Source organism: Stegastes partitus, unplaced genomic scaffold (assembly GCF_000690725.1).
Source record: "Stegastes partitus isolate 25-593 unplaced genomic scaffold, Stegastes_partitus-1.0.2 Scaffold1332, whole genome shotgun sequence".
In the NCBI taxonomy this organism is placed as follows: Eukaryota; Metazoa; Chordata; class Actinopteri; family Pomacentridae; genus Stegastes; species Stegastes partitus.
Window position 1 is genome coordinate 207,193 of NW_007579063.1, and position 11,287 is coordinate 218,479.

General features: G+C 39.6%; 1 protein-coding gene across 1 annotated transcript in view; it reads left to right on the forward strand.

Annotated features, from left to right (window-relative positions):
- LOC103369805 (nebulin-like) overlaps positions 1 to 11,287 on the forward strand; it is a gene marked incomplete at its 3' end in the record, with an annotated part of 46,164 nt that overhangs the window by 19,180 nt on the left and 15,697 nt on the right. The window contains exons 12-21 of the mRNA XM_008298618.1: positions 440 to 550; positions 3,033 to 3,143; positions 3,214 to 3,324; positions 4,618 to 4,728; positions 5,541 to 5,648; positions 6,807 to 6,917; positions 7,015 to 7,125; positions 7,876 to 7,986; positions 9,123 to 9,233; positions 9,343 to 9,453. Coding sequence (XP_008296840.1) covers positions 440 to 550; positions 3,033 to 3,143; positions 3,214 to 3,324; positions 4,618 to 4,728; positions 5,541 to 5,648; positions 6,807 to 6,917; positions 7,015 to 7,125; positions 7,876 to 7,986; positions 9,123 to 9,233; positions 9,343 to 9,453 — 1,107 coding nt within the window. The remainder of the gene's footprint in view (positions 1 to 439; positions 551 to 3,032; positions 3,144 to 3,213; positions 3,325 to 4,617; positions 4,729 to 5,540; positions 5,649 to 6,806; positions 6,918 to 7,014; positions 7,126 to 7,875; positions 7,987 to 9,122; positions 9,234 to 9,342; positions 9,454 to 11,287) is intronic.

Here is an 11,287-nt window from a genome sequence, read left to right on the forward strand (position 1 = left end):
CTTTTGTGCCCTTTTGGCATTTTAGCATCTTTAAGTATCATTTTTGTGTCATTTCAGCATCTTTTCTTATCATTTTTTAGTCTTTTTGTGTCATTTTAGCATGTTTGTCTGTCAGTTTTGATGTTTTTGTGTCATTTTACCGTCTTTTCTCATCATTTTGAGTCTTTTTGTTTAATTTTGGTCTTTGTGAGTCATTGTTGTGTCATTTGTGTTTCCTTTTGTGTCATTTTTGAGTGTTTTTGTTTAATTTTAGACTCTTTTTGAGTAATTTTTGGCACTTTTAGTTTCATTTTAGAAAAAATGTGGTCATTTTAGTTTCCTACATGTCATTTTTTGGTCTTTTTGTGTAGTTTTCATGTCATTTTAGCATTTCTCCTCCAAAGGATTGGGATGAAACTGTGTATTTTCCGGCGTACTGATGCACTCCCGTCTCCTGCAGGTGAAGTATAAAGAAGGCCTGAAGCAGAAGATCCAGAGCAGTTTGTACCATCAGCTCCCTGAAACCACAGAAACACAGCTGGCCAAACAGCTGACTGAGCTGCAGAGCGAGGTACGGCACATGACGCCACCGTTCTCTTTGTAAAACAGGCTGAACAACACGTTTAGAGGCAGAAACAGGATCAATAATGGCAGCAAAGTGAGCAACGAGAAAGTTTTCCTGTTTAAAAAAAAGCTTTTCTGACACAATCCTGGCTTCGTATTGAGTCCGACCGTTGAGTTTAGCTCCTATTTAGACAGTTGATGCCATCTGGGTGTCCTTTAAATAAAAACATCTGGATCTGGGTTTGTCTCGAGTGGCAGCACGTGCAAAAATGAGTTGAACTGAAGACACCAACAAGAAAACAGGAATGTTCCCACACAGACTGAATAAAGGATTATGTCGCGGCTGAATGTTGAATGTTTATCCGTTGACAGCTGACTGAATGTCTGAATGCAGCGAGACGGGAGTGAAAAACGTTCGGTGCTTGTGAGAGAAACGTCACTTTCCCCCTCAGTTTCTCTGACAGTCGCGGTAACCGTGAAGCGCTGTGAATCTGCAAAGGCCGGCTGAGGTGAAGCTCTGAACACACTGCGGCTTTGTGAGAGTGAATGGAGCTGTAGAGCTGCTCTCAGGCCGCTTCAGCGCTCTGAAGCATCACTTGTCAGCCATTTAGAGCGTGCATGAAAGATCAGGCCCACTAAAACCAGAAATGATTTCTAAAAGCAGATTGTTGAGCGTGTGATAGCTGCAGCTTCCACTGCTGCTGCCGCGAGACTGAAAAACGCAGCACGGTGTCAGTTTGAACACGTGTGTTTGTTGGAGTGTTTTTATTGGGCTAAGTTGATGATTTAAACTCTGTGAACCCCCAAAACCCACCAGCAAGTTTGATAAATAAAAAGTGACACCGTTTAGCATCGCGAGAGCCTGACTTTTTTTTTTGTCATGATGTTTATTCAAAGTCGCTTTTTTCCCGTCTAAAAATTTGCCAAAAAATGAACCGTTTTCTGGGACCACGTTCTGTAAGAAACACAAAATTCTGCGGTTCTTGGCTCAAATGTTAAATCTTCACTGACTCATCTGTGAACTATTGTCAAGTGTCAAAAATTTGTGGACTTTTCGGTTGAACTGCAGGCAGCGTAAGAACAGAAGCAAATTCAAAATGTAAATATGTACATGTTTTTTATAGTGTTGGTGAAACCTGTAGAAACTGTAAAAAAAACAAAACAAAACATTGGACAAGTTGATTACAGTTTTTTTTGTGAAATAAATAATCAAAGAAATTCAAGTAACATCTTCCTTTTTTAACAGTTTATGGCATTATAACTTTTAAACGCGTTCTCTTCAGATATTTGCGTTTTTCCAGTTTAAACATTTTTAATTTTAACGTGTAAAACTTAAAAAAAAAAAAGAAGATATTAATCAAACCTTAATTTTCTAGGTTTTTTATTACAAGACATCTTTACAAATGCACTCCACAGTTTTCAGCAAGAAAGCTGCGGAAAAGTTCAAAAGCGTGTTTTTGAAAGTTTTTGCAAATTTCGTTAATTTTGTTGTTTTTTTAAAAATAAGAACAGTTTACAGTAATGGCTGTTAATATAAAAATAAACTACAACGTGCATTCATGTGTTGTCAGACAGGCAGCAAAATATTTTGTGCAAACATCAAAAAATTAAAACTGCAAGTCAGTTAGTTTAGCAGAAGAAGCTGCAAGGTGTCTCGGTGGTTAGCACCATCGCCTCGCAGCTAGAAGGTCGCATCCCAGTGAGGACACCTGGGATCTTTCTGCATGTTCTCCCCGTGCAGCGTGGGTTCTCTCCGGGTTCTCCGGCTTCCTCCCACAGTCCAGAAACATGCTGAGGTTAATTGGTGATTGTAAATTGTCCGTAGGTGTGAATGTGAGTGTGCTTGGTTGTCTGTCTCTAAGTGTAGCCCTGTGATAGACTGGTTACCTGTCCAGGTGAACCTGCCTTCACCCTGAGTCAGCTGGGATAGACTCCAGCCCCCCATGACCCTGGTGAGGATGAAGGTGGAGAGATGATGGATGGATGGATAATAAAACTGAAGAAAATAATACAACAGGCAAAAAGTGATCACGTGTTTGTACGAGCAGATTCTAAAATTAAGACAAATGTGAAATATTAAGACCATTAAGAGCAGCCCAATGGTATAAAAAACACTTAAAAATATCAACAGAGGAGGAATTTTTGGCTGAACTGTTCTGCACCGTATTTCACAAACGCTAAAAGGTTCTGAGCTTTAATTTTGATAGGACTTGGTGACTTCCTGTAACTACCAAAAGTCTTTTCCTCTGAACGTCTGTCCCCTAAAGTCAAAGCCAGTGTGCTACGAGACGGCAGATAAAATGAGATTAAATGTGAGATGTTAGGAATTAAAACATTAAAACGTGCATCTCTGAGTTTTTCTAGAGAATATTAGCGAAGAAGGAACATTTGATGAATAAAGAACCGTGAAAGCCTTAAAGAGAACAAACATGCTGCTGCAATCGGCTGAGAGGTTTTCTTTAATAAGAAAACGTTTGTGTCGTCTGCAGACAAAGTACAAAGAAGCTGGAAAGAAGGAGGTGAACAGCTGCCTCTACTCTCTGCTGCCGGAAACTCTGGAGACACAACACGCCAAAGAAACCTCAGAGCTGCTCAGCGAGGTGAGAGCAGTTCAGTTTACTGCATCGGATTCTGCAGAAATGTGAGGATTAAATGTAAACGTTTCACCAGATCAAGTACAAGGAGAGCGGGAAGAAGGAGATGTCCAGCTCGCTGTACTCCACGCTGCCCAACACCTCAGAAACCAGCTTCGCCAGGGAGATGAGCGACATGCTGAGTGAGGTAACAGCACCGACAGCAGACAGTGTCCAGAATGCGGTCATAATGTGGTCATTTTGTCCGTCCAAACAATAATTAGAAGTGTGTTTGCAGCATGTTTATCCACAAGAATGAAGAAAAAATAAGCTTTGAGAACAAAAAATGACTAAATGCTGCGTAATAATAAATAATATAAAACACAGACAAACTGATTAATGGAATTATTGCACTTTTAGCCGCCTGAAATGAAAAAAAAAAACAAAGAGGCAGAAACTGTTAAAGAGCAAGAAACTTCGTATTTTCAACTTTCCAACAGTCCTTGAACTGCTCGGAAATGAACCAAATCTAAGCTTCAAATGGAGGTACGTCGTCAAAGTCACTTTATGTTAAAAATAAGATTAAAAAACATTCACCGCTTTCTACAGATTCTGTATAAAACCCTAAACTACTCTGTGATCCACCTCCGACCCAGAATCATGTGTTGTAGGTTGAACTGCAGGCAGGTGGAAGACGTAAACGGACTCATCGTGTAAACAGGAAAACAGCTTTTGTATAGATTCAACCCTAAAAGTCGTGAAGCTCTTGATCTTCCCTTGTTTTAAAGGTGACTTAGAAATAACGGTGCAGCCGCATGTACAAGTTGAGTAAATGAGCTTCAGTTTATCTGTTTCTCTCTACAAAGATCGAAGCCATGTGTTAAAATGTGGAAGGTTTTATGTTAGAACGAGATAAATCGTGTATTTTTAACGACAGCGATGTGAAAAACATCTTGTCAAGACGGTGAAGTTGCAACAAACAAGCAGGAAAAACCAAACAATCTGCCGACGTTCACGGTAAAGACACAAAACAGGACGTTCCACAGATTAAAACGGGTCAGAACGTCTGTTTCTGAGCGTTAGAACCAACAATCGAAATGCACCAAAAGTAGCACTGTTTGGATCAGCGAAGGAGATGAAACGAGGTTGATTTCATTCATTAAAAACTCTCTCGTTTGAATCGTAAAAACTCACATCCTCTCTGATGTTTCGGTCCTGAATTGGTCTCCACACATGTGATTATCTCCACAAACCGGATCAAAGAGGTCGTAGGCAGTCTTTCATTAGCATTTTAATGCCGCTGATGAGGCTCGCTGTCGTTATTTTGTATCTGTACGTGTACATCCAACGCAAACGATGAAAAGAAGAAAAGACAAAGCAGAGAAATAGACGTTGAGCTTCACCATCAACAGAAAGGAAAGCTTCTGGGTGATATGTGAAGCACAGAAACGACGTTGTCTCTGTGTCATGAGTGTAAAGTGACAGTGTGTGTTTTCAACAGAGCAAATACAAAGAAGACGGGATGAAGAGTCGCTCTCAGAGTATCTACAGTCAGATGCCGGAAACCGCTGAGATGCAGTTTGCTAAAAACGTCGCCGAGCTGCAGAGCGAGGTGAGGATGAGGAGCGGCTGGCATTTGACTGGAACCATCCAGAACCTGTGGACTGATGAAGGAACAAGTCTGAGTCAGAAAGACGACGAGTTTAGTTGAACTCCAGCGGTTCTGTCCAGAGGAGTCAGAGATGGACCAGAAGCTGGTGGACGGAACCAGAAGTTTAACCAGATATTATCATTTCTGTTTGTATGTTTATGATCCAATAGATCTAGTGTAGACCTTCACTGAATCTCTGGAAAAAAAAAAAGAATAAACACAAATAATTAGAATATGAGCCCTTAAATAAAGAAGTCCGTCAGTGATCATGAAAGGGTTTGGTCATATCTCTGAGGAGTTCAGCTTGAATCCATATTTACAGCAGACAAAACAACATTTAGTCGGCAGGCAGCAGCAATACTAGTGCAGCATAACTCAGTGGATTTACTCGAGTATTTCTGTTTTATACAACTTCCTGCTTCCGCTCCACACTTCAGACGGAGATATTGTACTTTTTACTCTGGGACTTTTCCTGCAATACTTTATCACTGAAGGAGGATTTTTCATGCACAACGTTTGCTTGTATTTACTTGTTCCATCTTTTCCTGATATTTATTAGATGACAGTTTGGATACAGCGACGAATTATCTTCATGATGTTAATATTAGAAGTTTGGACTTTTTATAAAACGCTTTTTTGACTCGAAACTTGACTCACCGCTGCAGACAAATATACCACAGATTACTGTTGTTCTGCTGCAGATTTGGAAAAGCCGCTGCTTTCCTTGTTCTCCGGTGAAAACCAGACGTAACATTTCACTGCATTAATTTTAGATGAAGTACAAAAAGGGGAAGAAAGACGTGTCCAGCTCTCTGTACTCCACTCTGCCTGAAACTCTGGAGACGCTGCACGCGAAGGAGGCTTCGGAGCTGCAGAGCGAGGTAAAAACCGCTGCTACCGCCTGTGCACGTAATAAAATCACCAACAATATTAAGCTTCCTGTCTGTAGCACCTGTTGTATGTAAGTGCTTCACATCGTTGTGTTTACAGCACGAATATAACCAGAAACACAATCAGCTTTATTGGCCAAGTCTGTGAAAAACACACGAGGAATTTCACTCAAAAATTAAACTGAAGATTAACCTGAACCAGAGTTTTAGTGCAAAAATTACACTCATTCAAATACAATGAAATGAAGTGAAATTATTTGAAGAATTTGACGAAAAACAATCATAAACTTGCAGCAAAAAGACCAGAATAAAACTTTAAAACAGAAACAAAAAGGTAAGTTTTAATCTAACAAAATACTTTTCACAGTCTAACAAGATGTTTTTGTCTTTTTACGGCATACAAACTTTAAAACAATATACTTTTATGTTGTTATGACGCAATGTGGTTCACAATAACATAATTTATACTATAATAAGGCCAAGAACAGATAAATTGAGGAAGCATTGACTGAGATTCTGCTGTTATTGATCATGACTGATGGTATTTTGATAAGTTACGTATCAGTGAAGCCTTCAGTGCTTCTCCATGTTATCAGAGACATGACTTGTGCGCAGCCCCATGCATCATAAAATCCCTTCATATGCTTATTAAATTTGATCCGTCGTGCTAAATAACAGCAAAATCTCACCACGTGTCAACTTAAGTGAGAAGTAAAACTTAACTAACTGGGTCAATTTATCTGTTCTCCACACATTAAAAACATTAAAACATACAGCTTTTCATGATTTTCGTTATAAGTTTATGTGTTGTAGTTACATGAATAACAATAAAATGTTCGTGTTATTGCGTCAAAATGATCTGTTTGTTTTTTTCTCATGTAGCAGCAACAAAGTTTTGGTCCATAATTCAAGCTTTTGAGTCTCCAGCTGATTTAAACTGTTTACATCATAGTACACCAGAAATACGTAAAGTTGTGCATCATATATGTGGCTTTAAAAGCATGTTGTTGGATGATTTAATGAAAAAACAAGGGGACCAAGTATTGAACCCTGTGGAACACCATATGGAATAAAATGGTTATTTGAAATAGCGTCCATCCCTGAGTGTTTTATTGCCATTTAACTATCCGTGCTGCTGTTTGTGTTCAGTTGAAGTACAAGTCAGCCCTGAAGAAAGGACTTTCCTCCAGTTTGTTCCACCAGCTGCCCGAGACCATAGAGACCGCCCACGCTAAGGAAGTCTCCGAGCTGCTCAGCGAGGTAAGAAGAAGAAAAATTACTGTTTGCAGAATTCAGTTGTAAGTTTCTCTAGTGGTTGGTGGATGCAGCTGTCAGTGAAACTCAATTTGTTTTCCAGGTGAAGTATAAAGAGGACGGTAAGAAGGAGCTGAACATCAACTTGTACTCTCTGCTGCCGGAAACTATCGACACTCGACATGCGAAAGAGGTGTCGAACCTGCAGAGTGAGGTGAACAGTCACGTTACTCCACCGCTTCATCAGTTTGTTCTGCTTTACATTCATCGGATCTGCAGGAAGAAAAACGCGAGCAGGATTCACAGAAGGACAATTACAATCCCACGGATCGCTAAAGTCAGTTTAAACATTGTAGTGGGATCTCGTATAGTTTGCTTCAGTAAACATACAAAAATACAAACATGAAGTAGACCTGAGTTTTAGAGCAAAAGTTAAGTGAAGCAGAGTTTTAGTGCAAAATCGCAAATTTAAAGTGAACAAAACAAAAAATGACAACAATAGAAATGAGACAAAACTGAACCAAAGAACCACAAAATAACACAATTTTGACAGAAAGCAGCAAAAACAAGACACGAAATTACAAAAACAAGATGCAAAATTACAGAAACTTGACAGAAAACAAGAAAAATATTTTAGTGCAACATTAGAACGTTTAAGTGAACCAGAGTCTATACATCACACAAACAACTGCAAACACGTAAGACCCACCACTAAATCTGTATGTTGTGTTAAAATAATTTGGCTGGGTGTGATCTAGACGCCTTCTAAACTTTCAAACCAAACTTAAGCCACTTTTAGCCGAGAAAACTACACGAAATGTGGACATTTTTTTAGACCTTTGTTTGGTAGAAGGACTCAAAGACTTGCGTCGTATTTTAGAATTTAGAATTTTCACGGCATATCTGAGCTGAGGCACCAATCACAGAGAATTATGAGAAAAACATCCTCCTCTGTCTCCTGCAGGTGAAGTATAAGGAAGGTCTGAAGCAGAAGATTCACAGCAGTTTGTACCATCAGCTGGCAGAAACCACAGAGACACAGCTGGCCAAACAGCTGTCGGAGCTGCAGAGCGAGGTACGGGACGTCCACGCTAAAAGTTCATAGAAGTTTTCCTGTTGTTCAGAATAAGTTCCTCCAACAACTTCAGCTCGTCCTTATGCTGTCAACTCTTTGTCTTTGTCTTCATCAGAGGGTGAAAACAAAAATAAAACAAAACAAAATGAGCAGACAGCTGATGTCCATGTCCTTTAACGTAGCAGCTCGCGGTTTCATTCGTATCATGACGTTTAGATCATCGGACGGTCAGGTAGAAACACCACCGTATTCCTGACATGCAGTTTAATTAATCTAAGAGAAACTTGTGCCGGATTGAACCAGGGTCCTTCAGATCTATAGTCTAATGCTCTTCTACCTGAGCTATTTCAGCCTCTAAGTCTGCAAAATGACTCACAATTTGTCTAAAATGGCTAAAATCTGACCAAAATGACTCAATTTGCCCCAAAAATGACTCAACGTTTGTCCAGAAAACTTCAAAACTTCTAAAATGATTAAAACCTGACCAATATGACTCAAATTTTGTCTGAAATGACTCAAACCTGACCAATATACGTCTCAAAATTTGACTCAAAGTAACTCAAAACTTGTATAAAATGATTAAAACCTGACCAAAGTGACTCAAAACCTGTCTAAAATGACTCAAACCTGACCACAACGACTCAAAAGTTGCCTCAAAATGACTCAAAACTTGTCTAAAATTATTAAACCTGACCAATATAACTCAAAATTAGTCTAAAATGAATCAAAACTTGTCTGAAATGACTCAAACCTGACCAATATGACCCAAAATTTGCCTCAAAATAACTCAAAACTTGTATAAAATGATTAAAACCTGACCAATATGACTTAAAAGTTGTTGACTTTACATGTATGATAATTGACGAGCTGAACTAAATGGAAGACGAGACTTGGAGGATGGAGGCAGAAAGACTTCACAACGTCCTGAAACAGAATCTTATTATAACTTCCCAGGTTCCTGTAGATCTCCAGACTCACAATTTGTCCAAAATGATTCAGAAATCTGTTGAAATTGGCCAAAAAAACCCCAAAAACTGCTGATCATTGGTCCAAAAACACCAGAGTTTTCCTTTGGGTCCTTGTAGGCAGGAGGTCGAGGCCGAAACAAGACGACTGATTTCTTTTTTAAATTGCAGACCAAGTACAAGGAGGCGGGTAAGAAAGACGCGAGCAGCAGCCTGTACTCCGTCCTGCCTCACACCATGGACACGCAGCACGCTAAGGAGGCTGCAGAGCTGCTCAGTCAGGTGAGCTGTGGACAGAAATAGGACAAGATGAATGTCAGACTTCTCTTGTCTGCATCGGGCAGAATAGTTCTTCACTGCTGGTTGAATATTTCATAACTAATCTCCACAGATCAAGTACAAGGAAAGCGGTAAGAAGGAGATGTCCAGCTCCCTGTACGCCGCTCTGCCCGACACCACGGAGATCAGCTTCGCCAGAGAGATGACCGACATGCAGAGTGAGGTGCATAAAACAGCACAGTGTCCCTGACGCAGAGTTTTATCACTCTGGAGAGAAAGTTTGAACAAAACACGGCATTGAACCAGTCTAACGCTCTCACAACTGACCTCTTTCAGCTGGAAAATCTGCTGGAGATGACTCAAAATGTGTCCAAAATGATCAAAAAACAGCCCAAAATGACTTAAGAATGGCCCAAAATGATTTAGACGTCCCCTGATTGCTTCACAGTCTACCCAGAATGACTAAATGTGTCCAGAAAGCTTCAAAAACCATCCAACATGTGGAATAAATGAGTCAGAAACTGTCCAAAATGACTGAAATCAATCCATGGATGAAATCAATCCATGAATTGTCTAAAAATGGTTCAAAATCACTCCAAAACATGTCCAAAGTGACTAAAGTCTGACCAAAAATGACTCCCAGTTTGTCCAAAGTTATTTAAAAACTGCCCAAATTGACACTAAATTTGTCTACAAGACTTAAAAGTTGACCACTCAAAAAGGGTCCAAAATGATTTATTTTTTTGTCCTAAAAGCTTCAAAAACTGTCCTAGATGTCCATGATGTCTCATAAAGTATTCATAATTTGTCCATAATAGCTCAAAATTTGTTCAGAATCACTCACAATCTGTTCAAAATTGCTCTAAACATCTCCAAAGTGAAAAGAATTTTCCAAAAATTGTTGAAAATGACTCACAATGTGCCCGAAATGAATCCAAATTTGTCTAAAAAGCTTCAAAAACCATCCGACATGTGGAACAACTGGCTCAAAAACTGTCTGAAATGACTCAAAAAGTGTCCAAAAATGATTTAATATTTGTCCAAAAAGCTTCAACAATGGTCCAAAATGATTCATTTTCATAACTGACTCATGATTTTTCTCATCATAACCCAAAATTTGTCAAAACCAGTTCAAAATTTGTTCAGAATCACTCGTGATCTGTTTAAAATTACTAAAAACATCTCCGAAGTTAAAAGAATTTTCCAAAAATTGTTGAAAATGACTCACAATTTGTCCAAAGTTATTAAAAAACAACCCACCATGACTTAAAAATGGTCCAAAAGTATTATAAACAACCATAAATGCTTCACAATGTGCCCAGAATGAATCCAAATTTGTCCAAAAAGCTTCAGAAACCATCCAACATGTTTCATAAGTGACTCAAAAAGTGTCCAAAAATGATTCAAAAATGGTCCAAAATGATCCATTTGTCAAAACCAACTCAAAATTTGTTCAGAATCGCTCACAATCTGTTCACAATCACTCACAACATCTCCGAAATGAAAAGAATTTTCCAAGAATTGTTGTAAACGACTCACAGTGTGTCCAAAATGACTCGTGTTCGTCCAGAGTTATTCCCACCTGTCCGGACGGCGCTGACCACACCTGCACTCGAGGGCTCCACGTATACGTAGCGCAGCTCTGGAGATCTGCCAGAATGAATCCGTTTTACACTAAAACTGTGAGATTCCGTCAAGAACACCGAATCATCAACATGCTGGAGGGAGATGAAGCAGACACGAGAGCTCCTCGTGCAGACGAATCCGTCTCCAGCTGGGAGCCGCAGTACGAATGCTGTTTGATTAGTTATAAATAATCAGCAGCCGATTATCTGATGCTCTCTGATGTCTGTACCTCCGACTGCCATCAGAGGCGTCAGAACCAGGATCAAAGCGGGCCGCTGGTCTGAAGACACGTTTGTGTTCTGGTTCTTTTTTTAGGAGACAGAGAAGCCTCTCGATTCTCACGTTTTCTGTTCTCATCTGCTCAGAACTGTGACACGAATCCGTTTATGAATCGAACTTAATCCTCAACACGCGAACGATAGAACGATAGA